At 51.9% G+C, this 26,692-nt stretch overlaps 1 protein-coding gene across 2 annotated transcripts in view; it reads left to right on the top strand.

The window, feature by feature from the left end:
• Window positions 1–5,491: 5,491 nt before the first annotated feature.
• Rph3a (rabphilin 3A) overlaps window positions 5,492–26,692 on the top strand; it is a 54,706-nt gene continuing 33,505 nt past the window's right edge. The window contains exons 1-3 of one of the 2 annotated variants that reach the window (XM_027923331.2): window positions 5,492–5,562; window positions 11,693–11,704; window positions 19,664–19,810. In XM_027923331.2, coding sequence (XP_027779132.2) covers window positions 5,492–5,562; window positions 11,693–11,704; window positions 19,664–19,810 — 230 coding nt within the window. The remainder of the gene's footprint in view (window positions 5,563–11,692; window positions 11,705–19,663; window positions 19,811–26,692) is intronic. The other variant, XM_027923330.2, reaches the window with a different exon arrangement.

The following is a 26,692-nucleotide window of genomic DNA, read 5'->3' as shown; positions in this document are numbered from 1 at the left end:
GAGTCTTGAGGGTTGGCACCAGGTGTGTGGGGGGGTGCACCTACATGTGGATTTATTGGGCCCCTGCTGCATTCCCCCAGCTTCGTGACTTACCTAAATATTTACTGAGCACCTACTATGGGGCTGATTACAAAGTAAAAAATTTAAGGCCCATGAATCAAAAGATGACAGCGGAGTGGGAAGCCAAGCACAGGGTCCTTCTAAGCCGGGGGTCCTTTTATGTGTGAAGCCCCGTGCAGCAGCCTAGGCTGCGAAGCTGGGCATACCTATGAGGGAGCCTTGAACAAATACAGGCCCCGGGCCGTGCTTGGGGAGCTTACAGAGCAGGTGGAGAGACACACAGCAAATCAAAAAGATCACACGTCGATAAACATTATAATGGCAATAAACAGAATGAGACTCCATAATGGGGCAAGGGGAGATGACAGTGTGTATTCAGGGAAGGCTTCTTGGAGGGGGTGACGTTTGTGCAGAGACCAGCAGAGCCACGTGACCGTGGGAGGAAGGTGCTCTCCAGGCAGAGAGAACAGCAGAGGAAGAGGCCCGGAGAGAGGAGCGGGAACGGAGGAGACACAGAAGGTCATGGCCATTCCCAGAGGTCACAGAAAGGCCTCAAATCTCCTCCTTGCAAGGGGCAGCCCTGGAAACACCTTTTTCTTTTAAAATTGCATTTTGTAAAGACAAACGATCACTTGTGTTCGAGGAGGTGCCTTATCCTGTGGCTGCGAATCGAAGGGTCTGTCCTCAGGAGGCTCCTGCAGCTCCGCCCCAGCTCCCGGCCCCACACACCACGGCGACATCACCAGCACACATTCTGCGTTTCCCGGGACCATACAGGTGGCACTAAGGCTCATGGTCCCAAGGCGTGGTCTCCTCACTAGACACTTTATCTTGCTGGTCCCTTCACATCAGTTATGAAGAGCATCAGCCCCCTTCCCAGCTGTGCACTTCCCTCCCATACAGATGTTCCGTTGCCCAGGCGGCCATTTAGATGGCCCCTGGAGGGACTGGACGCAGGGCCTCGGGAAGCCTACTCCACCTCTCCGTGGCTCAGTCACCCCACCTGCAACACGGGGCAAGAAGAAGACAAGGCTCTCGAGGTGCTCCGCCCATCTGAGAGCCAACACAGTCATCTCGATTGTCACTGCTCCCCCAGGGCATCTTCGGGGGCTGCAGGGGCTGCGGGCTGGGGAGAAGCCCTGGTTCCCAGAGCCACAGTTCATGTTTCACTGTCTGAAGTCACAGCTGCAGGACTGGATGGAAGCCAGTGCCCCAGTCCTGCCCAGGCTGCAGCACACCAGCTCCCACAGGCACCTGGCAGGGGACAGGCTGGGCAAGTCTCTCTTTCTCTTCTGGGGCTGAGAGGTGGGAATACAGCCAGGGGGCAGAGGGTCAGGACTGGACAGCTGGCAATGCCCACCTGCTCACCAGGACCCAACAAGCCCGTGCAGGGATGACAGAGAAGTGAAGAAACACACTGGCTCTGCTCCTCAGTAGCTGTGTGAGGTTGAGCAGGTGGCTTAACCACTCTGAGCCTGAGTTCTTGAGCTGTAAAATGAGAATTATAAAGATGAATGCAATAAGGAGGGCATGGAATTTGGTGCATAGTAGATGTTCAAGAAATAATGACTCATTTTACTGTTGGGTATCAACTATAGGAGAAGCAGGAAAAAGAAATTAATTGTTGTTTTCCAAAGTCCCTCCTGTGTATCAGGGACTGTAGGTGGGGATTCACCTCATGAGCTCAGTGACACTGAGTTCCTGAGGTCAAGCGGCTTGGAAACCTGTACTTTTTTTCTGACACATCTTTCTGCTGTCAGTGGCTGCTTTCCTCCTCTGTCCCCCACGGAGTCCGGGGCTCCTCTGTCATTGAGGGCTTCTCTGTAGTGGGCAGTGGGCACGGGCTGGGGCACTGGACCTCAGGCGCTCACCGTTGACTGTCCCCACCCCTGTTAACTCACCCTCCCTCCTGAGAGCGTGGCTGGCCTTCATGGAGTGTCATCTGCAGGCAGGTGGGACACCTAGGGTCACGTGCTGTCAGGTTAGAGGACAGCTCAGTGGCCGCCCAGTGCTGTAAGGAGCATGTGGCCGTGGGTCCCTGGCTCTCCTGACAACCTGCACGCGTCGTCGCGCTGTCTAGGAGCAGGACCCGAGATGGGCTTCCTGGGCCAGAGGTAGACGCACAGATGCTCCGAGCAGGACCCACAAGGAACAAGGGAAACAGACAGTGGGTCAGAGGAGGCCAGGAGACGGGACCTCAGTGCAGCTTGGTCCCCAGGGAGCCCTGGAACAGGACGGCATCCCAGAACTGTCACACCCTGAACTGGGGCTGTGCCTTCCAGGTGTCTGAGCCAGGCAGCTCCTTGGGACTGGCTCCTAGGAGTGGCCGACACCCCTGGAGGCTGGGGGTGTGCGCCTGCTGTAGGGGGGTCCCCAGAGGCGACCGGCAGCCCTCCCACCGCCTCCCAGCCATCCCAGATCCGCCTTCCCTACACCATTTTTCCTGTAGTTTGGCTCAGATCTCCCCCCTCCTGGTCTGGGATGGGGGCGAGCACTGGACACGGAGTCCAGTCCAGGGATGTTGAACTTGGCCACCGTGAAATAGCCTTGTTTGTCCAGGGTGGCTCTTGGCCTGGGGGAAGGAGCTGGGAAGTTTCCCCTGGGAGGTTGGCCTGTGGGTCTGAACTTGGCAGATGGAATTTTAGTGGGACCTGTGTGGGGGTGACTAAATGCACAAGAGGGCTCTGCCCCCAGGGCAGCAGGATTTGGGGACCAGAGTTCCTGGGAGAGGACGGACCCTTGCCTTCCAGGTTCCCCCAAGGGCCGCGTCTCCCCTCTGCTGAAAGAAGGGAGCCACCCAGTTGCAGGCGCTGGTTCAAACCAGCTGAAACTCACGGGCCCAGCGGGGGCCAGGGGTCCCCAGGGGGGCCAGGGAAGCAGCTCAGCTCCCGCAACAGCAATAAGGAGACATTAAAGGTTCTTCTCAGCAAATTTCCTTCACAACAGGAAATTTCTCTCTCTCCTTTCTTTCCGTTTTTGACATGCAAGCAACAACCAAATGGCTGCATTAATCTGGGAAGATTATGTCCCCCCACATAGGAGCCGAGGAAATGGCTTTTCAGGAGGGGTCTTCTCCCCCAGCAGCTTCCCCCACACAAAGAGGATGATCCCGAGGCTGCAGGGCAGGGAAGGGGCTCGGCTATTCACCTTCCCTTGTCACCCATCCAGCTTCAGAGGGAGCAGGAGCCGCAGGGGACCAGCATCCCCCGAACACGCCCATCCCCCTTCTGTCCGTGGCCTCGTCCCCTGGGCCTCGGGAGTCGAGCAGCAAGACCCACCAGGAGCTCTGCCAGGGGCTTCTGTTTTGGCAGGGAGACCCAGACTCCAAGCAACTGGCCAAATTCGAAAATAAATTACAATCATGGGGAGCTGCGAAGGAAAATAAATCAGAGTAAAGAGAACCTGGGGGGAGAGGTGGGGGAGGGGGGCGTCTGAAAGGGACTGAACTGAAGGATCCACAGTGGCCGATGTGCAGGGTGGACGGAGGGGCCAGCAAGGCACCAAGATGACCGACCGCGGCCTCTGGTCGGGGGTTGTGTTCAGAGTTTTCCTAAATGAGTGGATGGCAGCCGACCTGCCTGCAAAACAGCAGAGCCGAAAATAGGCAGCCGCAGGGGGTGACGGAAGCTCATCTGTTCCGCGATGCCCTCGTTTGTAGGATTTATGTCATTTATGCATTTAAATATGCATTCTTCAAACACATCTATTAATTTTTTTTTAATTAAAAAGGCACAAAGTAAATGAATTGAGCAGCCAGGGAGGCCTCTCTGGGGAGGCGACATTGGAGAAGAGACCTTCCTGATGGCGGTGGGCACGCGGCAGGGAAGGGGTCCCGGGCAGAGCGAATTTGTGGGAAAGTGCTGGAATGTTCCAGAAAGAGCAGCATCCTTCTGGAGCAGGGAGATCACAGGGAGTTGGGCCGTGCCGAGGGGTTTGGATTTGATTCTGGGAGCAAATGAGATCCATAGAAGACTCTTGAGCAAAAGAGCGACTTGAGCTCCTTACCTTTGGGGGCAAAGGGAAGGACATGGGGAACACTGTCTTAAATGGCCAGCTTAGGGCTTCTGCAGACGTGTACACCTAGTTCCTGACCACCCAGACCAGGAAACCCCCATGTCCCCTCCCAATTGATGATCTCCCCAGAGTTGGTGAGCCATTTGCTCTATCTTCTTAACTTTCAGGGAAATACTATCAAATAGTGCGTTTGCTTTCAGCCTCGCTTCTTGGACTAAACCTGATGTTCTCCTGATCCATCCAGGGTTTTTTTTTTTTTTTTGGGGGGGGGTTGGGGGAGATGGGGGGTAACCAGGGATTGAACTCAGAAGGACTGGACCCCTGAGCCCCATCCCCAGCCCTATTTTGCATTTTATTTAGAGACAGGGTCTCACTAAGTTGCTTCATGCCTCACTTTTGCTGAGGCTGCCTTTGAACTCATGTTCCTCCTGCCTCAGCCTCCCAAGCCGCTGGGATTATAGGCGTTTGCCACCAGGGTTTCAAGGCTACCAGGAATTTGTGTGTTAGCACTGACCAGTATTCCACAATATGATCAAACCACCCTTGATCTCTCTGCTCTTCTGCGGTGGATACCTGGGTTAATTCCAATTTTTAGCTATTCCCCACCCACCCAATTTTTTTTTCTGTGAATACCCTCTACTTGTCTTAGTGTACAAGCACCATTTTTCTTGGATGTATACCTGAGCACGATTCTTGGTCACAGGGTAGACATTAATAGACGTTAATAGACATGGCCAAAGCATTTTCCAAAGTAATGTACCATTTTCAGCTTTAATGAGGTATAATTCCCATGTCATTCAATTCACCCATTTAAAGTGGACCAGCCAGTGGATTTTGGAATATTCACAGTTTCACACCCATCACCACAATCAATGCCAAAACGGTCTCTCTGGGTCTAGCCGTGGTGGGGGCTGTTCTTACAAGCTAGGAGCCAGCTTTCTCAAGACCTCCCTGGCCACTCTGTGAAGCATAAGTGGCCCCAGGGCAAGGGTAGGCACAGAGAGTCGGTCTTGGCCAGCTTGCCATTGCTATAATGAAACACCCAACATCTGCTGCTTAGGAAGTAAACACAGGCTTATTGGGGCTTAGATTTCTGGAGATTCAAGATGGGAGCCCCATCATTTCTACCTCCATCAAATCCCAAGCACAGCATGGCAGGAGCAGTCCACTTACACCAGGACCCGGGAAACAGAGGACCTGTGGGACAAGAGTCCCGTGCTTCTCTTTGAGGGTAGTCCCTCAGCGGCCTAAGGGCCTCTCACCAGGCTGCCTGTGTCGAAGGTCCACAGCGTCCCCCAGCAACGCCCAAGGGTCCCCATCTGGAGAATGGAGATGTGGATAAAGTTCCTTTGTATGACACAGAGTGACAGGGTGACATCCTCTCTGGGTTGTTTTCCAGGAGCACCCGCCATCCACTATGACGGACACCGTGGTCAGCAACAGCGCCAACCGATGGATGTACCCCAGCGACCGGCCCCTGCAGTCCAAGTAAGTCTCAGGGTTTTCCTGGGAGCGGCTGGTTTGCGGGTCAGTGAGGTCCTAACTGTCTACACCCCAAAGAAGGAGGGAATCACGGGAAAAGACATCCCTTTTCCTTCCCTGGGGTGGGGGGAAGGAACCCGGGAGAGTTTTCCTCTAGAAGCTTCCCTGACGCGGCTGCTTTGCAAGGGTTAAAGGAGCAAGGTTAGAAGACCGAGCTCCAGGCCCCGAATTAGAGGTGGCCCGGGAGGGAGAGACTTGGTCTGGTGACAGACACAGACCTGGGCCCAGCTCTGGGTTTGGGCCAACTCACCGGGTGACCAGAGGCCACACTCTCCTTCCTCCCGGACCTCGATTTCCTCATTCATCAAATAAGGCGGCCAGGCTAGACGGGAGGTCACCAACGCCCCCTCAGGCCCACTCTGACTGGCAGTGTCCCAGGAAGGGTTCAAGGAGTTCCCGGAGAGAATGGGACTCCCCTCGGGATCAGCTGGGCTCTTGGCATATGTGACACATAAAGATCCCAGCACACACCCGTCAAAGGCAGAGACAGAGGTTCATTTCGGAAGCAGGTCCATAGTCAAGGAGAATGGACGAGGTCTCAAGAGCGAGAGGTGCCCTTGTGGGTTCCCGGCTCTTCTTTTAAAGGGAATGGGCTCAGGGGTGGGTGTGGGAAGGTATCAGCCCAGTGATCTCAAGATGGCGTCTAGTGGTCTGGTCAGCTCCAGGATCCTCAAGCCAACATGGTCCTCATTATCTGATCAGCAGATAGCTCCAAAAAGTCCCCCAAATATAATTGGGGTCCCTCAAGGCATCCTATCACTTTGGGCTTAATTTAATCATTGGAGCGTTGATGGACAGTGTGTAAGTAGGTTTGCACAGGGACTCAGCCGTGGCCACCACACCTGGCTACCTCTGTGTCTTTATGTCCCTTGTGGGGTATGTTGGGAAGCATCTTAAGGCCACGTGCAGAGTTTAGGTACTGGGAAGAACAGATGAGAAGTGACCATTTTGATGGAAGGAACAAATGTGGTTGTTTCCTAATGACTGCGGCTCACCCAACTTATGTGGGGAGGATTTTCAGCAGAGATCCTTTCTCCCTGGATAGCAGAGTATCCCTAAACATGGCCATCAGGGTACCCCCTTCACAACTGCTACCTTATTGCTACCACAGGGCTGTCCTTGTCCTCTCTAAATGGACTCACTTGCAAAACACTTTTGTTGAACAAGATCATTTTAGGTGGCCAGTGGATGTAAGTGAATAACCAGTTCACTACCCACAGCAAAGGGCAAAACCAGGAAGACAAACAATCAAAAGAAACAAGGTTATTACAGGGCATCGGTGGTGCCCTCCAGTCCTCTCAGGAGGCTGAGGCAGGAGGACCCCAAGTTCAAGGTCAGCCTGAGCCATTTAGCTAGATTCTGTCTCAAAATAAAAGTTAAAAAGGGCTAGAGATGGAGCTGGTGGTAGAGCGCCCCTGGCTTCAACCCTCCTCCCCACTGCAAAAAGAAAAAACAAAACAAAACAATGTTATACATTGTTACACAGTAAGTAGCCCCTCCAAGGTTCTGAGCCCTTTTCCACTTTCTCTCAAGGGACTTGGCAAGCCGCAGACAGGTATCCAAGACTGATTAGCAACAATCTGAGCGTTTCTCCTAGAGGTGATCATAGGCTGGGAAGAAGATTGAAAAGGGAAGGGTTTTTCCCCCCATTATTCAACATTGCCCTGAGGTTCACTCTTCCTTCAATATCTTCTTTGACCTCCGATCGACACCCTTGCCCATTTCTTGGGCTTATTGTGTTGATCACGTCTTCCCGATGGTCCTCTCTCCCCACTATTAGTAATTATGATACAGGATTCACGAGGCTTCTCATTTGAATTATCCCACAAGCTTCGACAGACAGCGTTCTCATTATTTCCCATTTCCAAGTATTTTAAGTCTTACGATTTCTTCTTTAACCCAAGAGCGGTCTGCCGGCACACTCAAACTTTCCTGGCTCTTCGGGGATCGTTCATTTATGATCATCGTTATGAATCTCTAATTGCATTATGTTGGAGAATGTGCTTTGGATGAGGCTGACTCTCTGATGCAGGTTAAGATTTGACATCCGAGGGGCTGGGGCTGGGGCTCAGTTGGTAGAGCGTTTGCCTAGCATGTCTGAGGCACCACATAAAAACAAATAAATAAAATAAAGGTATTATGTCTATCCACAACTAAAAAAAATATTAAAAAAAAAAAAAAGTTTTGACATATGAACTAGAACATGCTCATGGATACGCGAGGGAAATGTGCATTCTCTAAGTACTGCCCGAAGGTCAGTCATGTTGGAATGAGCTCATGGGTTGCTGGCATTGCCCCCTTTGCTATTGTTCTGTGTGGGGGAAGCTTCTAGTACAGTGACTTCGCCCATTTCTCCCTGAGGTTATTGGAGGCTGCCTTTCTTCACAATGATATCCTGGCCACCTATTATCTTCAAGCCCACCAACCCTCCACTAAACCACCCTATTCCAGTTTTAGAATTTTCATAGTCAACTATTTTACTTCTAAAAATTCTTTCTCATTTTTTTTAGTATATTCTTAACCACTTTTTGAGTTTCCAGCCCCTTGCTCAGTTTTTAATGTGAATTAAAATTTAATAACCTCTTTTAACAGGCAGGAACTTCACATTCTGTATCCAATAATTACCTGACCCCGTGGTGCGCTGACCTGTACCACAGGGTTGTCTGAGAGCCGATGTTAAATTTGCAGGATTTATGCAACCCTCTTATTAAGCACTACCGTCACAAAAAAATCAAGTTTTGTAAATTTACAATTAAGTTGCATTTTACACAACAGTGACAAATACTCAAAATTAATCATTTAATTTTTTTCCTAGTACAGGTTGCTATTCTCTATTAGTTATGTCTCTGATTCCTGTGTGGAAGAAATACTTATAATGTGGTACCTACTGCCCATTTCCTCCCAACCCTGTATGACCTCCTCTTGGCACTTGAAATCGGTCACAATGGGGTTTTGGCCTGAGAAAATGTCATTGAACATTCACCAATGTACCACTGCCCAAAGTCTGTGACAATCCAACTCTACTGTTTACTGTCCCTGAAGATTTTCATTCATAATGACTTGCTCTTTTTTTTTTTTTTTTTTTTTTTTTTTTTTTGGATATCAGGGATTGAACTCAGGGGCACTCGACCACTGAGCCCCACCCCCAGCCCTATTTTGTATTTTATTTAGAGACAGGGTCCCACTGAGTTAGTTGCTTAGTGCCTTGCTTTTGCTGAGACTGCTTTGAACTCGGGATCCTCCTGCCTCAGCCTCCCGAGCCTTTGGGATTACAGGCGTGTGCTACCGTGGCCGGCTGGTTTGCCTCTTTATGAGGGTTATTGTGAGCTCAGTCCTTGAGAATCCTGGGGACCTACCTTGGGGACATTTTTCTTCAGGGAGAATGACACTCGTTTCTGCCAGGAGTCAGAGGTACCTTTGATCCAGGATCATGCTTGCTCCCATTGAGGGTCCTGGCTGCGCACGGGGGTCTCGGATCCCCACCTTGTGGGGAGGTCAGTGTCATCCTCTAGAACACTGTGCTGCTGTTGGTATGGGTCAGCTTCTGGGTTTTCTTTTCCTTTCTGTTCTCAGTTGTCTTGTAAAGACTTAACTAACGTACCTTCCAGAGCACACCTTCTAAAGTCATGTAAAGTACAGCTTGATAATTTTTAAGCAAATGTGTGTACCCATGAAACCAAGATAACAAACAATCAAGATAATAAATATTTCCATCTGTCCCAAAACAGTCCCTGCCACTTCTGAGTCCCTCCTTTGGGCTCCCCTACCCACTCGCCCATCCCCAAGTAGTAATTAATGTCTGTTCTTTAACTATAAATTAATTTACCTTTCCTAGAATTTGATACAAATGGAATCAAACAATATGTACTTTTGGAGAGAGGGGAAACATGGCCGACCTGTTTTGCTCAGAGTAATTATTTTGGATCCAACTGTATTTCTTCACATATCAAGAGCTGGTCTCTTTTTCTTGCAGAGTAGTAGTCCACTGTGTGAATAGGCCACCTCTGTCCATTGTGAACACTTGCACTGTTCCCAGGTTTGGGCTAGCACAAACGAAACTCTGTGTAGGAAGTGCTTTTCACTTCTCTTGGGGAACTATCTAGGAGTGGAATGTCCCAGCCATTTGGGAGGTATTGATTTAGCTTTTCAAGAAATTGCCAAATGGTTTTCTAAATCAGTTGTGCCATTTTTAAAAACTCCCGCCAGGGATGTATGAGAGTTCCAGCTCTCCTACCACCTCCCCAGCACTGGGTAGGACCAGACTCTCCAATTTTAACCATTCCAGTGAGTGTACAGTGGCATTTTGTTATGGCTTCTAATTTGCATTTCCCTAATGTCATCTATCTAACCTCTTTGTTGAAGTACCCGTTTAAATCTTTTACCCCTTTAAAATATCAAGTTACTAAAAAAAAAAAATCAGGTTATTTGCTTTCTTGTTGTTAAGTTTTGCACTTTTTAAAACATTTTAGGTAAAAAATCCTTTGTTGGATAGACAACTTGCAAATCCTTTCCCCCAGGCGATGACTTAACATTTTCTTTTTCATTCAAGAATATCTTTAGAAGAGAGAAAAAAAATTGTATTTTTATGAAGTCTGTTTTGTCTATTTGTTTTGAAGAGTGGCAAAATCTTAGAAAAGCCCCTTACTTTCTAGCAATTCCCAAGCTGCATTTTAAAAGGTTTGCTTTAATTTGCGTAGCACCTGACTGTAGGTTGGGGAAGGATTTTTCCTGTCCACCACATACTCAGAGCAAAAAAAAAAAATCCCTCTGTCTTCTACCTTTACCTAAAACCTTCTCCAGATCTAAGAGCTTCACTGTTTTGAAGACACTGCTGAACCCTGCTGGTTTCTTTATCAATAGGAAACTTCTAGTCTCTAAAGCCCTCCCGTGATGTCTTCTGGCAGCCAAACTTACTTAGCAGAAAATATTCCATCAGCTAAAAAGTGTGTCTCTGTAAGATAAACAGTACCCTGGAGCGGGGTTGGGGTATTTATTTTGTTTAAGAAATGTCAGCTAATTAAAATCCCATCCATCAGAGTTTACTTTAGTGGATATGAAGCCAAACAATTTGCCTTACAATTAAATCAGAATTATTCCAACGGTCTGGATGCAACTTCATTAGCGTTCTCCTGGGCTCCCGCGGAATGTCCTGGCTTTCTGAATGCCCCCAGCTGCATCTTCTCCAGATATTGAAATTATTTTTCAATAAATGCTAATGGGGGAATTACAGCTGTCGCACATGCTATCTGGTCGGCTGCAGTGGGGCTGGGTTACTGCAGCCAATTCTCCTTTCTCCAGTAAATGAAGGCATCGAGTCCTCATTAACCGCTGGCTGGCCAAAGACACTTATTGCTTTTGTGATTTTCAGATGTCTTGCTCTTCCCGCATCCTTGAACTTGATTGTGTCTGAAGCCAGCAACGTGGGGTTTGAAAGAAAAATAAATAAAAATAAAAATGTGCCTGCTTCTAGCTTGATGAACAATGGCTTATTTCCCCGTGCGGGGAGTGTGTGGGGAGAGGGTCCCTAAAAGTTGGTATTTCTAGCTGTGACGTCTGGTGGGAGGAGGGAACTGAGAAACACACAGGGTGCCACCTCCCTGTGGTTGCCCATGCAAGAGATGGGGGGATTGCTTTCCTTTCTAGAATGGAAGAAATTGCTTTCCTCAACCAGGGATCTGTGCATTCTGCTGTTCAAGTCTCCTGGCTCTACCTAACGTGTCCCTAACCCCCCAGTGTTTGAAACACTCAAAATCAAGCACACAGTGATCAGATTGTCACTGAGTGATTTCTCAACAGTGCCCAAATATTCAAACCTAAGAATGATTGTTTCCGTTAATGAGAAAGCAGAACAGATTGGTCAATTTCATCACAGATGTGGGTCTCGCAACCCTACGTTGAAGCCACCCTGTGTTAGATGTGTTGAAATAAGACAGTGACCAAAAAACAAAGGAAGTAGGTCCTCATAATCTGAATTGTGTGGTTGTTGCATCCAGATAGTATTGGTGTTGCTCTCAGATTTCTCACCTAACTTTATTCATTTTTTTTTCCTTTCTCTCTTTGCTCTGCCTTCCTTCAGTGATAAAGAACAGTGAGTATTTTTATGACACTTTTGTTTTTCTGCAAATTGAATTTCATCTCTTTTTTTTTCTGATCAAAATGGCTTGCTCCTAAAGAGAGATGTTTAAAGAGGGAACTAGAAAAATCTACATACCTTAAAAAATTTAAGTTCCATGGGGGAGAAAGAAAACACCCATCTCCATAAAAAAATTATGAAATTAAAAAAAAAAAGAACTTGACAAAAGTACGGGTATTTCTCAGGAGAGTCCTCAGTTGATTCCTGTTAAGTCATTTGTGGGTTCACAGCAAGTTCATTGAGTTCCTTGATAGGTCTCTGCCCACTTCTTCAGCGTTCGCTGAGAGCGCTGATCTTAGATAAGGAACATGTTGGCTCCCATAACTGCTGCTGTTAACCACAGTCGACAATGGACAGAACAGTTCCTGGGATGTACTGTGCTGTACCTTGGGTCCTGTCCCCTCCTCTGAGGTCATCCTAATTTCCCAGCGAAATGCTGTGGCCAGATCTTTGCACATAACTTTTGTGCTTTCAATTGGATTCATTTCCTAAAGACGCACCATGGACCAGACGTGGGTCTCGCAGATGAACCGCCTGCAACCTGGTCTTAGTTACGTGCACACGTTCAGAAACCGCGGGAAGTGACTGTTCCCCTGGCCCGATGGGACCCTGGGACTCACCGTCTGTGTGGCCTCGGGCACTGCCCCTCACGTCCCCAAGCCCTGACTCTCTGGTCTGCAAAATGCCCTTTATCCCTCACGGGGTGGTGGCATGATCAAACGACGAGCACAGGAAAGCTTTGTAAACTGTAAAGCACCCAGGAAATTCAACAAAGGTGCGAATCACACCCTGGCCCTCCCGGGTCTCTATGTGGAGAACACGGGTACAGTTTGCTCAGCCTTTTCAACCCCGATGATCACGGTATCAGAACCTTTGAAAGTTTACTTGATGCCGGTAACACTTCACCAGGTGACCTGGGGAAGGTCCCCCTGCTCTGTGCCTGTTCTCCCTCGGTCCCTTGGGAGCTTCCGACACGGTGACCCTATTTGAATCTCCGCAATCCCTGTGGCTGGCTGGCAGGACCTGGCCAGGGCAGATCTGCTTTGTATGGAATTATACATGTATTATTTAGACGCATCAGGGAGAGATATATAAATATGAGTTTGGGGACTCCAGAGGGTCACAGGGCTCTTAGAAGCTTCCAGAATGCTGAAGGGTAGAAGGTAAAATCTATGTCCATCCTCCTCCCCTGCCTCCTTCACCCACTGATCCTTCCCTCCTTCTCTCCCTTCCTCACTTGCTCCCTCCGTTCCCCCTTCCTTCCTTCTTTCCAGAATGTTTATTAAGCACCTACTGTATGCCAAACACTTTGCTAAGCACCAGAGATACAGACAGACGTGGGCAAAGTATGAATGGTGTCTAGTGAGGTCTACAAACAAATAAACAGCCAGTCACCAACAAATAACACCCAGCATGTAAGGAGCCCTACTGGTAGGAACACAGGAGTGTCACCTAGCCCAGACTTGGCGTCACAGTGGGAGAACTTTCTGGAAGAAGTGATGTGGGAACTGAGACCAGGTGAAGAGAGAGTGCGGCCGGGAGGAGCAGGGGAGCCCCTCGTGGGGAGAGGGATCTGCAAAGTCCAAGTGGGAGAGAGAGCCCGGGGTTTGAGGAGGGCTGGCTGGAATTCCGCCTGGCAGGAGCCAGGGTGCCTCTGGCATTGAGAGGGCAGAGAGACCACAGCTTCCCTCTGCACCCCCCACCAGTGTGGCTGGTTCCATTTCACCCACGGGCCTCTCCAGTCCTGGGTCTCTCCAGCCCTGGGCCTCTGGCTGCTTCTCCTTCCCCTGCTTTCCTTCAGGATTCACTAAAATCTCTCCCACGGAGCTGAAAAGAGACCTCATGGGCAGGTGTCTGCGGGAGGGGAGGGGAGAGGAGGAGGAAGGAAAAGGACCTGTTTTCTGCACGTCACGCTGTGGGAAGCTTTGGGGCCGGCAGCGCACCATCATCCCGCCCCTCTGGGGAGTGAACATTTATTCATAGAGGCATCTGGCAGATATTTATTATATGCCTATGGTGTTCAAGAAATGAACCATCAAGATGGAGGCAGGAGGAGGCAGAGGCTGTCCTCTGCAGTTTCAGAGGGGCCTCCACCTGCAGGAGGCGCATTTCCTTTGTTTGGGGGCCTCCGATGATGCCGGCTTTGGTGGGTGGCAGCGGCAGATGCTCCAGGTAGCAGGGAAGCGGATCTGGAAGGCTGGGTGCTCCAGTCCTGGCCACACCTTCTCTGCTCCATGACCTTCAGCAAGCCCCTTCCCTCTTGTGTCAGACACAGGGACATGAGCAGGTCAGTGACAATGATCTTCAGACTTTTGTTAGTGAAATTTTTTTCTTAGAATAATATTTTATTCAAAAGCTAAATGTTTAAGAATGATAAGTATGGAGGTGGATAAAGACTTTAGTGACTGAAAACATTAAAAATATCATGGTGAACTTTACACATCTGGAATTTGAAGTAATACTAATGTATAAAATAAGTGTAGGAAATCCAAAAAGGCTCATGATTCCTTTTTTTTTTTTTCTTTTTGGCCAGAGTGAATGCTGTATCAGCTAGCTATTGCTGCGTAACAAGCAACACACAATTTAAAACCATGATTTATTAAAAAAAATCCTACTGATGGGCTCCTGTTTTTTCCCCCAACTTTTTATAAGAAAAACAAACAAAAAGTTACATCACTGACATAAGATTCCTATACTGATATATATTTCTGTCATTTAAAGTCAGGCTAGTCTACCTGAACATCTCATTCCCCCCCCCCATCTCTTTCTCTCTCCAACATTCCTGCCGGTGCAGCTGGGTGGGGAACTGAACTTAGAGACTTCTGTTGCCAGGGCATAAGGGGAGTCTGCAGATGTCTAAAGAGATTCCTGATCTTCGAACAGCAAACAGGAGTTAATGACCTTGGCCGCACGTTCTGTTTCTTCCATTGGTCTCCCTCCCTGCCCAGGGCTGGTGACTCACTCTCCTCCCTGCTCCTCACTATCAAAGCAGCCTACTCATTTATTCAAATCTGGAGTCCACTATCTGTGCAGCCCTGGAGGTAATTTTCCACCAAATTTGTCACGGCAAGGATTTCAGAAGTACTTATGCCAAAACATTGGAGAAGAATGACGAGGTGGGAGGGAGAGAAGAAGGAGACACCACTGACCTTTCCGGAGCCTTTGCCTTGCTCCGAGGTCTGCGGTGAACATGCGGTAGCGTGGTCTAGCTCGGCCTCACAGGAGTCCTGAGGGGTCACTGGTGTCCTTTGACAGATGAGCAAACTCAGGCCTGGGGACGTTACGGAGCTGGTGCTTACAGTGACACATCAGGCAGGGGCGGAGCCAGGACGAGACCCAAAGCCTTGTACCTTTCCCTTAGGCTACGAGTCTTCCCAGGAACCCGAGGGATGTGTCTCTGAGGCTGTCATCGTAGGTGGCTGCCAGGGCTGCTTAGGTTGAGGGCCAGCCCAGCCTTCAACTCTGGACTAGCGGCAGCCCCAGCGCTCGCCTGGAGTTAGCAAGCCCCACGGCTTCTGGCCCGGCCTGACATCTCAGAAGCTCCCAGGGTCCCAGTACACAGTAGGTCTTCAGTTCATTGATCTGAGTCCATTTCTTAGTAAAGAGTTAGGGTGCCGCTGCCCTCCGGGCGCTTGCCATGTGCTAAGGACCTCAGGTACGTTTTCCCACTGAATCCTGCGATGGCCCCAAGTCCCACTTCCCAGACCCGGGAGCCAACATGCAGAGCTGTGCACACCACCAGGGAGTGACAAACGGGGCCCCAGGCATTCACTCCACCAAGTCAAGGAGGCCCGGGGGCACACAGTAGGCCCTCTGGGAAGGTCCTGGACTGGGTACGGTCCTCTGAGCCACCTGTCCAAGGAAAGAAGCCCTTTGGCTTCCAGCCCTGGTTTTTTAACCAGGTCCTAACACGGGGCTCCTGGCTTCAGGACACGGAGCTGGCATCCAGAGGCCCAGGGCAAGGGAGCCACTGTCTGGTCACAAGGGCAGACTCTTGAGGCCCCCATACCTACGTTGCTCCCCAGCCCAGGGGTCCCACACAGGCCCATCCTGTTCCCTGAGAGCAGAGGCTTCTGTTTGCAAAGCCAGTCTCCTTTTTGGAATTAAAACCCAAAAATCCACAGGAGGCTTGCGGCTCCCACTGAGGCCAATCAGGCCATTTCCAAATACTGGATGAGCTGTTTGTCACCGGCCTGTTCTGGAGCAGAAGACGGGGGGAGGGTTTGGAGCGCTGCCCCGGCCTCCAGGGGACCTTCTGCTGATTGCCGTCTGTGGATGGAAGCAGGTGTTGTGGAAGGGGCCTCGGGGACATCCCTGTCCCTGCTGTGTCTTGGAGCTGTGGGTCCAGGAACTTCCGCTTCCTGTGCATTCTGATCTGGCGGGCTGTGTGGGGTGAGGTGCGGGATGGGGTGAGGCACTGGCTTCAGGTCTGACTGGTGGCTGGCCACGCCCATGACCTCTGGGCTGCGTGTGGGTTACTGAGCTGCTCTGTAAAGGCTGGGAATGATGGCGGGGACGGACGGGGGATCCAAAGACCATCGAGGAAGAGAAATGGGGACGAAAGAAGGAAGGAGAGGGAGGGTCAGGTACAATGTCACCTCTATGGAAAACCACGGGGGCTGGGGCTGGGGCTGGATTAGGTCATGACCAGGGTTTCCAGGAGGGGTACCTGGTCTCCATCGACCGGGAGACACCCTGTGTTGGGGTGTCCCAAGGCCCCTCCCAGAACACCTGCCTGCACTTGCAGAAACACCAGGCTGAGGGGTGTCCGCACATGGCCTGGTGTTATTTTGGCTTGTTTACAGACTCTAACACTCTCCAACAGGATGGTAGGGACTCCACGTGCGAGAGTGAGGCCCCCATCACAGGGAGCACCCAAGCAAGGATGGGGGACCCTGCCTGGGAGACTGTGGCAGACAGACTTTAAGATGATCCCCAACGACCCCACCTCCTGGTCCCATGGTCCTGTAGAATCCCCTTCCCCCTAGTGTGGGCAGGACCTGGGGCTGGCTTCTAACCCACGAGATGCAGCAAAGGGGAGGGGTTATGTATAGGACTCTGCCCAGCAGTCAGAACTAGAGATTCTCCTCGTGGATTGGACAGAGGAAGTGACCCCTTTCCTGGAGAATTGCCCATGAGTAGAGACTGCAGGCAGACTCTAAGATCCAGGGGGACCTGGGGCCCTCTGTCCTGCATTCCCAAGGAATGACCTCTACCAACAGCCCAGGTTTGCATGGAAGCTGATGCTTCCCCTGTTGAGCCTGCAGATGAGAACACAGCAGACCCACATCGTGACTGCTGCCTCGGGAAGGCCCAGCAGAGGACCCGGTGCAGCCCTGCCGACTCCTGACCCAGGGAGCCTGGGAGATCCTAACACTGTTGCTTTAAGCCCCTCGGTTTGGAAGAATCCATTATGCAGCGACAGAAGATAAATATGGACACCACGGAGGGTCAGGACTTGGTCCAGCCTGTGTCTGCCCTCCAGGGGCTGGTCTTCCCCCAGGGCAAGCAACCCCAGAGATCAAAGTAGATGCTGCCATGTACTTTGTGACCTAGGAAGCCACCCAGGGTCACTTCCACTGTGCTTAGTGGCTTATGCAGGACCAGTCTGGATTCCATGTGGGAGGGTCATGCCCGGGGGGGGGGGGGGTGGCGTATGCCAGGAGGCAGGGATCCCCAGGGGCCTGCTGCAGCGGGCTCCTGTTCTGTTCTTCTTGCCGTCCTTGGTGTGCAGAGCCAACCTCCTCCCCGTGTCCCTCTCAGTCTGGGATCTCCACAGACCTGAAAGCCAAAGGTTTATGGGGCCTGAAGCCTATGTAACTTAGAGGATCTCCTCGGGATCAAGACAAAAAATATCTTTTTTCAATTTTTCCTAATCCCTTGGCTACTAAGATGTCACGAGAGGGCCATCTCAGGGGATCAGGAGGAGCCACACAGACAAAGGTCCTGACCTTTTGGTGTCACCAGGATCATAGTGAATTCCCTTTGTCCCTCCAGGTGCTCTCTGTGGACCGAGGACCCTCCGTGGCCTCGGTCTCCCTGAGTCACGTGTACAAGGAGATGCTAACGTGTCTTCAGCCACAGGGGCTGGGTCGTCCTCCAAAGCCCTTCCTGTGTGCTCCCTCTTAGATAGCCATCTGCATGCTCCAGACGCTGTGGTGATTCTGAGCCAGACAAGGTCCCCGCTGCCTCCTACTCTACGTCATAGTGGGGTGGGGTGGCAGACACCGGCAGCCAGGAAAAAATTCTAAAGATACCTTGAGCCAGAGAAGGTGCCGTGGAGAAAGCAAGCCAGGCCGGGGCTGGAGGAGGCCGTCTCTGAGCCTGGCACGAGGAGGAGCCAGACATCGGAGGACCTGGGACAGCCGTGATCCTGGCAGGGACAGGGGCTGAGACCCTGAGGCCAAAACCAGGGCTGGGGCTTCAATAGTGAGCAGAGGCTGAGGTGGCTGGAGTGTGTGCCCAGGGGAAGAGGTGGCAGTGGGGACAGAGAGGCGGGACAGGGAAGGACAGGCAGGATGTCACAGAATGGGGCAGAGGCTGGGCTTCATTTTTCTTCAGGTCAAATTCTCCCACGTGGAGACCGACCATCTGAAAGAGCCCAAGGTCGGTCCTGCCATCTGGTGCATTCATTCTGGTGCCCACGCACCTAGTCCTGGGTTTTGTTCTAAGTCAATGAGATGCCACTGGAGGGGTCTGGGGGGGGGGGCGCTGCATTTGTGTCCCCTAGAAGCACCTGTGTTTCTTCCAGAACATTCCAGACCACAGCTCTTCTCTCTCACACAAGACTGGCCCCAAACTCTGCCTTCTCTGTTCTTGGGAACAAATCAGCCGAGAGGGAGGAAGTCAGAATCAGGGAAGGAGAGGTGGGATTTTCATTTCCAACTCTGAGTTTCAAAGGCAATTTCTTGCGGACGCATGAAGGGAGCAGGGAGAGTCATCGAAACTGGTGGCTAATGGGTGCTGGCTCCTGAGGTTTGGGAGGTACTGATTTTTTCCCTAATGGGGAAAAGAACTTCCAGGGGTGTTCAGCCCTGCATTCCAACTGGGTGCTGCTCCTCAGCACCCTGGGTGGGTCCCATGGTGTGAGGGGAGAGGACATGATTTTGCCACAGGCCACAGCATTGACTGCTCCCAGCAGCCTCTGCTCTGCTAGACCACCTGCTTTCTCTAGCCTCAGTCTCCCCATCGGGAAATAAGGACAAGGACAGTCCCCGCCTTGTAGGGTGGTGTGAGGACTCGGTGAGGTGACATGGGCACCCTGTAGGAACTATGGCAGTGTCTGCTTTTTAAAAAGGAGATGAGCACAGGGAGGAACCCAAATGTTACTGGAGACTTTGGGGCTGGGAGCCTGGATGTTATGTGAGATCCAGAGGCACTGGGGTCATCCTGGGACCCAGGGCTGTGACTGCCAGGCAGGGGTCCAGCTGTGGAAGTCTGCTCTGGAATCTTCCTGAGAAGGTCATTACCTTCCTGGTTCCCATGAGCTTGCAGCCAATGTTCCTTGCAGAGCACCTACAAGTGCAAGTACTTAATAAAAACTCCCATCAGATGTAATCCCAGCAGCTTGGGAGGCTGAGGCAGGAGGATTGTGAGTTTAAAGCCAGACTCAGCCACTTAGCGAGGCCCTAAGCAACTCAGCAAGACTCTGTCTCTAAATAAAATGTAAGTGCTGGAGATGTGGCTCGGTGATTAAGTGCCCCTGGTTCAATCCCCGGTACCCCAAAAAACAAACAACCCTGTGAGGGAGGCTGAGTCCCACTCTGCAGATGAGCGGCTGGGCCTGGGACGCTGCGGGCAGCTCTTCTTGCACAGCGAGAGTTTCCCAGCCGCCAGCGTCAGGGCCTGACCACTCCTCCACGCTGCCTGCTGGGCTTTGCGTCCAGCCTCACACCATCCCAAATTGCCTTTCAGGCTCCAGGCAGGCTGGAATGTCCACCCCAGCGGTCAGCCCGACAGACAGAGGAAGCAGGAAGAGCTGACGGACGAGGAGAAGGAGATTATCAACAGGGTGATCGCTCGAGCTGAGAAAATGGAAGAGATGGAGCAGGAGAGAATCGGGTGAGGCGCGGGGTGCAGGGGCAGGTCTGGGCTGCCTCGGGGCTCTGGCACGTGTGACTGGCAGGTGCAGCGCACCCAGACGGCGGAGTGGGGGCTATGGGCAGGGGGCGCAGCTGAACAGGAGAAACAGCGCCTGCCCTCCTAGAGCGCAGGGACGGTGACTGTGCTCAGCAGCGAGTCCACTATGTCAAAATAGCGAGCAGGAGGATTTGAACCTCGAATGAATTCTGTAAGAGGACGGGGGCCCATCACAGGTCCCCACTTGGCTGTTGTGGGTCCTGGGCCTGTGGCCTCTGCCCTCTGTGCCCGGAGTGGCAGGATGGGGGAAGGAACCCCCACTGGCAGGCTAGGGGACGGAATCCAGGTCCCGGTCCAGGTCCCCCTGCGCCCTGTGCTTAGTGAGCAGGAGGGGAGAACTCGGTGGATGGCAGAGAGGCCAGGCTGATAGGAAGCAGGTGTGGCGTGTGCAGAAGAGAGTGACGAAATCCAGGAGCAAAGACAGCGCTAGGGACATGGATGGCACATGGGTGGGCTGGAGAAGGGGCAGCCGGGGAAATGTGGGTGATCACAGGGTGAGGGGGTGACCTAGAGAAAAGGGGAGACAGCGGTGGGGGCCTCTTGAAGTGGGCGGAAACTGGGTGCTCGGGTGCAGAGAGGCCGGCAGAGGGCTCCCAGAGACCTGGGTCTCAAGTGGGAAATTTGAGGGTGCAGTGAAATGAGAACCCCACCCCAGGCTCTCCCGGCAGCAGCCGCCGCTGCCAGCCACTGACAACCTCTGCCGCTGACCCCCCTCGGGCACACCCAGCGGGGGGTTAACCAGGTTCTTGGAGGAAAATGATGTTCCCCAGACGCAGGATGTGGGTGACTTTGATTTCAGTTTTGGCAGACACTTTTATGTGGGGCTGGCTGGGGAGATCAGAGACGCTGTTGACAAAGGACAGACTCCTGCAGGCCGGCACGTTCTCGCTGTGTGCTTCCTCCCCAGAGGGGCTCCTATGGGCTCAGCAGCTCTGCTCAGGTTGGATTCCTATTTGTATTTTAAAAGACATTTTAGGAGTGAGGAGTTCTGCAGGCCACAGGTGTGAAAATGTGTGTGTGTGTGTGTGTGTGTGTTTACTGACCCCTCGTACAGCCACAGGCCTCAGCCTGCAGGCATGAAGGTCAAGTCTAGCCTCTGGAAGCAAATGTTCCTCTCACTCTTTTTCCTGCAGATCACTTCCCACCAGCTACCATATTTAACACTCTATATATTTAGTTTGATAACTGTATGCCACTCTGGATGGATCAAATATGAGAGTCCCCAAAGTAGGGGGCTCTGATAGAACCTGGCACATAGTAGGTGCATAGCAATATACTTTTTAGAGTGAATGAATGAACTTGGCCCACCATGCTGCCTGCCAGTTTCTCTGCGCATCCCCTGTGGCCCAGGGAGTATAGAATCTAGCTGGGGGTCCAAATTCCCAGGGAGAGTTCTCTGATTGGCTGGCACATGTCACGTGATATTCCCTCCTCCAATCAGCTGCAGCCAGGGATAAGAGCCCAGGTTGTATCAATACCAGGAGCTACTTTGGGAGGTCAAGTTGAGAGCATCCCTGGAGACTGAGCAGATTCCAGCTTGGGCCTTTGACAACAGGGTAGGTGTGGCCCTGCTCTGGTCTCCATGGCCTGGCACATTCTCCCACCAAGTGGCAGCAGACCACAGTGGTTAGCGACTGAGGACCCGAAGTTAGAACTGGGTTGAAACTGGATCTGTCACTCATTCTGCATGGGATCTTAGGTAAATCAGGTTATTTCCCTGTGCCTCAGTTTCCTCACCTGCAAGGTGGAGGGCACTTCCGCAGGTACTTCTTGGTGAGTAATGGATTAGCATGCAAAGGACTGTCAGGGCTTTGCCCAGGTCACATGCTCAGTGGACAAGGGCAACTACTTAACAGAGAGTTAAAGGAGAGAGAGAGGAGGCTCATTTTTGACGCTAAGTGAAGCCTCGGTTTACAATCAAGCCTGGGAATTCTGCAGCCTCTGGCTTCCCCTGAAGGAGACGTGAGAAGCCTCCAGGGAAGCTCCGTCAAATCCCTGCCGACAGAGTGTACCTTTGCTGAGGCTGTGATTTCTGCCTGGCTTCCCCGAGTCCGGGGGACAGTCTCGGAAGATTCTAGCTGCGGCTGTCTCTCTGCACCTCCCAGCAGCAGCCCGGACTGGTAGCATTGCCAGAGGCAACCCCGGTGCTATTTGTGTCTTCTAAGCTCCCACCTGCCCTCCTTCCTGCTCCACCCACCCTTCCACAGGAGGGGATCAGAGCAGAGTTGGATAAAAGTGGAGTGAGACATCAGACCTGGAGGAAGACGGGAAGAGGGGTGCCATCTGGGCTCCCGCTGTAGAACCTGAGGCGCTCAGTGAACAAGACGTCAGGAGCCCAGCTTCTCACCCATCCACAGTGGGGCTGCTCGGGGGGGGGGGGACCCCACCCTGCATGGTTGACTGAGCTCTTGAAGCAAAGGAGCCCTAACTGATGAAATGGCAGGAGTGTGTGTCCGTGCCCCCTTCTGGCCCCAGATCCCACCTCGGCAAGGCTGGATTTTCTCTATTACCTGAGGCGAAGTCATCATAGTAAGGTATAGGATCATTATTAACAAACATGACGAATACTCATCATAACAGGTACTGCTTACTGAGCACTTACTATGTGCCAAGTGCTATCATTGTAAAACCTCATTGGAAGGAACTCCTTAACTCCAGTTCTCTGATTCCCTCCATTACCTGTTACAACGTAACAACCTCCCAACCCTATCAAGTATATCCTATTATCCTCTCGTTTTTCAGATGAGGAAAGTGAGAATTAAGTTGTTTGGGTCACTTCTCCAAGGCCACAGAGAGGCAAGGTACCCATCCCTCTCTGGCTGACTCTCAGAACTATGCTCTTAACTATGAGACGTCTTTCCTCAAAACCTGTCACCCTATTCTTGGACTCTGTATGACCCGAAATTTTTAAGAGCCCAGGTTTGGAGGGGACAGTTTGGGGGCTGGAGGTAGGACCCTCTTCCATGCCTGCCCAGTGATTCTTTGTTGCATTTATCAATCAGTCACGGTCATTGCTGCCAGAGCTGGCCCTGTGCCGTGCCGCTGTGTCCAGAGAGCTCCAGGGGGAAGGGCCTTCAGACTCTCCAGCTCCATGGGTAGCTTCACTAGCATTGGCCATTCTGGGGGCCCTGGAGCGCAGGCCCACCTCAGACCAGAGCTGCCTTCTCCTGGAGCCCTGAGCATCTGTCAGACCATCACTCACCGCAAGCCTCAACCCGGCTCTGCCCCCGTTAGCATCCAAGGAGGGGAAGTGAGGTCCATGAAAGAGACTCATTAAGTGGCGTCACTTTGCCCTCACGGTCCTTACTCAAGTCTAAGCGGGATCCTGGGGCTTCTTCAGCACCCCTGGCTGTGACCAACTTTCTATATTTGATGCGAGGCATTGCTTTCAAGAATTAGAAAAACAAATCCAGACAAGTCGCCTCCATTACCTGTTACAACGTAATAAACCATCCAGACGTACAGACTTAAAGCCACCGCAGTCTTGTACCCCATGAGGGGAAGAGCCTGGGCAGGGCTCCGCCCAGCAGGATTCCGCTGTGCCAGGGGTTGGCCAGGGTTACTTCCCTTGCTGCTCCCAGCTGGTGGCTGGGCTGAACTGGGTCCCTCTCCTGTGCCACATGGCCACCTCTCTCTGTGTGTGATCTGTCCTTATTCAGTAGCCTGGCCCCGGCACCTTGACACGACAGCTAGATCCCAGGATAGGTGGGAGTTGTTGGGTCTCTTAGATGACGGACACCTTTTCCACCACATTCTATCATAGAGGGGGAGATAGACCCCATCTCCCTGTGGAAAGAACAGCATGTGTTTCCAGGGATGAGGCCATTATTGGGAACCATCTTTAAAGACTCTCGCACTATGTAAAAGCAGAAATTTAATATAAGAATTCAGATGTATCAGCGGAGCCAAGGAGGACATGGTCTGCCTCAGGAAAAGCCTGCTTCTCACCCCCAGTGGGAGAAAACACACCCAGGCCACTCATCCTCGGCTTCTATAGCTCTTCTTGGTCCTAATTCCAAACTCCCAGGGAAGGAGCTCTGATTGGCCCAGTTCACCCTCTTTGTCTGCCCCTCAACCAATCAGCTGGGGCCACAGGTACCAAGCGTACCTGCTGCTAAGGGCTTCAAGTCCAAAAGGCCTCAGTGAGCAGGAAAGCCAGACGTGGGCTGTCCACGGGGCTTTTAGGATGTATTGAGTCTGGGGGTGTCTCTGTGTCCCCATCCTATGGCTCTCTGTCCAGAGCCTCCCAGAGACATCTGCTTGTGTATCCTGCTCGTCCACGGACAGACTGGCAGCTGGGTAGCTTCCACCTGAGGTCAGCTTCCCTCAACAGATGGCCCCCAAAAGTAATTAGGATTTGTCATTAACCTTGGCGACCAGACACAGTGATGGAGGAGGAAGTCGGAGGGACAGAGAGAGACCTGTCATGGACAGAAGATGCTGCACTCCGTCCACCTCCCCACCTGGGCTCCCCCACGCCCCATCCTGGCACAGAACGTTTCCAAACTATGGACAGAGGACAAAGTCATTAGTGACGGCTGAAACTTGCTGCACCCACCGATGTCAGCGCCTTCCCCGGGTGGTGACAAGGAGATCGTGAATGCACCCCGCTCTCCTCTTCCTAAAAGAGGACACCCCCCGCCCCTGCCCAACCTAGTTCTAGACGCTCCATGGATAGGATTCAGAGGTTTGGGGCTCGCCAGAATCATAGGCTCATTTATGCATGTTCACATGGGCATTTTCAGAAGACATATTCAGAGATCTCATCATGTTTGGGGGGAGCGCTGAACCCCCCCCCAGGGCTGAGAACCAGTCTCCCCAGGGATTAGAGCAGTGCACTCCAACACCCGCCGCGCCCCACCCTGTGCTTCAAGGCATCGGCCTTAGCTGCCAACGAGAGCTTTCTGAATTCCACAACCAGCACGGCGCCTGCCACCCAGGAGGGCACAGATCAGCAAACACCGTGTGACCCACAACCCAGATGGCCACCCGCCCCCATGGGTCCACGTTCACCTCGAGGCCTCCCTGACCTCATTGTGCGATGGGAATTCGGTACAGCCACGCAGCCGCCAAGTCCCGGTGGCCCAGGGCTTTTCGGCCTCAGTACTCGTGACATTTGGGACAGCCGGTTCTTTGCTGGAGAGCCGTCGTGTGCACTGTCAGGTGCTTAGCAGCCTCGATGGCCTCTGTCCACTGGATGCCTGTAATAACACCTCTCCAGTTGTGACCACCAATAGTGTTTGCAGACACTGCCCAGTGTCCCCCGAGGCGGCTGAGTCACCCCCTGTTGAGAACCGTCACCCTTGCCCTTTTGCTGGTGGTTCACAAAGAGGAAAAAACATTTGCTTGGAATCTTCCCATAATCCTCCTCCTTTCTCAGGGAAGTAATCACAACAGATGGCTGGTGTAAAGCATCCCAGGCCGGCACCAAGTTTTATGTACGTGTATTAATGAAATCCTCACCACGGCCTTATTTGTGGTACCCCATATCACCACCATCCCTATTTCACAGATGAGAAAACTGAGGCACAGAGAGGTTAAGCAAATTTCTCAGAGTCACAATTCATAAGTCGTGGGAGTGGGATTATGAACCCGGGATGGCTGGCCCTAGGGCTAGCGTCCTATCCTGCCTTCCACAGAGAAACATTCACCTCCAAGGGCTGTACAGGGAATTCTGAACATTTTATATTTCCTTTATTCTTCTTAATGTTCTTACTGAGAAACAGACTTTTGTCCTTGTTTTACCATCAAGAAAACTGAAGCTCAGTAAGGTTAAGCCACTTGCCCAGGGGTACACAGTCTTTATGTAACCAAACCAGACTTTGAACTTGAATCTGTCTTTCATTTTCTCCTCTTGTCTTTGGAGCCTGCAGCGGGGAAGGCACCTGGCAGATGGTTTCAGGGAGAGAATCGATAATATCCACAGGTTGGCCCACATATTCATCAGCCTAATGGATTCACCTATATCTTCCTTCAATAGGACAGTTCCTGCCTGCCTGCCACAGTGGGCTTTGTCCCCTGCAGCCCCCAGAACTAGATTCTCTAGACACTGTTTACCACCACAAGGAAGGCAGGCACCACAAGGAGCTCAGCAGGACTGAGCCCCAACTATAAGCACTGAACAAAACTAAGACTTTGTTCTTAGTTTTTGCTTCTAGCTGCCAGTCCCTTCTCTGCCCCTATTGGGCTGCATTCCTTGGGCAGGTGCCTTGATTTCTCCATCTGTAAAGTGGAAATGCATAATGGAACTGATCTCACAGGTTGATGATGGCTTAAGGAAAACATGCATGTGGAGTACTTAGCACAGCACCCAGGCACAGTAAGCATTCACACTACTGTTTCTGTGACTGGACCTGGGTTGGCGCAGCGCCTTGCGTAGCGCTACCTCAGCTTGGCAGAGCCCTCTCTGTGTCTTTGTCTCTTGGCTTCCTCGATCCGGATGCCGGGCTGACCCCCTCCCCAAAGTGCTGAGGCTTAGGCAGGAATCCCGTTCATGGAGCTGGAGACTGGGACCTCTGGCTCCCGGCAGGTGACAGTGATAAACATCATGAGGATGAACGAGTCTGACAGGCGCACACCTCGCTCGACAGCCGCTCGGTTGGTCATCTGAGGACACATTCCCGAGAGACCCTGCGCCAGAGCCCCAGGCCGGCCTCGGCCCACAGCCGCTCCCCGTGCGCAGCAGATGGTGCAGCGCTGGCTTCAGAAAGTGCCAAGTTCAATAAACTCAATGGAACAAAGAGGGTGGGGGACGAGTGAGGGGCCGAGTCTGGAGGTGATGGCGAGTGAGAGAAGAAAGAGACA

This window comes from Marmota flaviventris, chromosome 1, assembly GCF_047511675.1.
Source record: "Marmota flaviventris isolate mMarFla1 chromosome 1, mMarFla1.hap1, whole genome shotgun sequence".
In the NCBI taxonomy this organism is placed as follows: domain Eukaryota; kingdom Metazoa; phylum Chordata; class Mammalia; order Rodentia; family Sciuridae; genus Marmota; species Marmota flaviventris.
The sequence above is the reverse complement of the archived record's forward strand: the minus strand, read 5'-3'. Positions and strand labels throughout refer to the sequence as shown.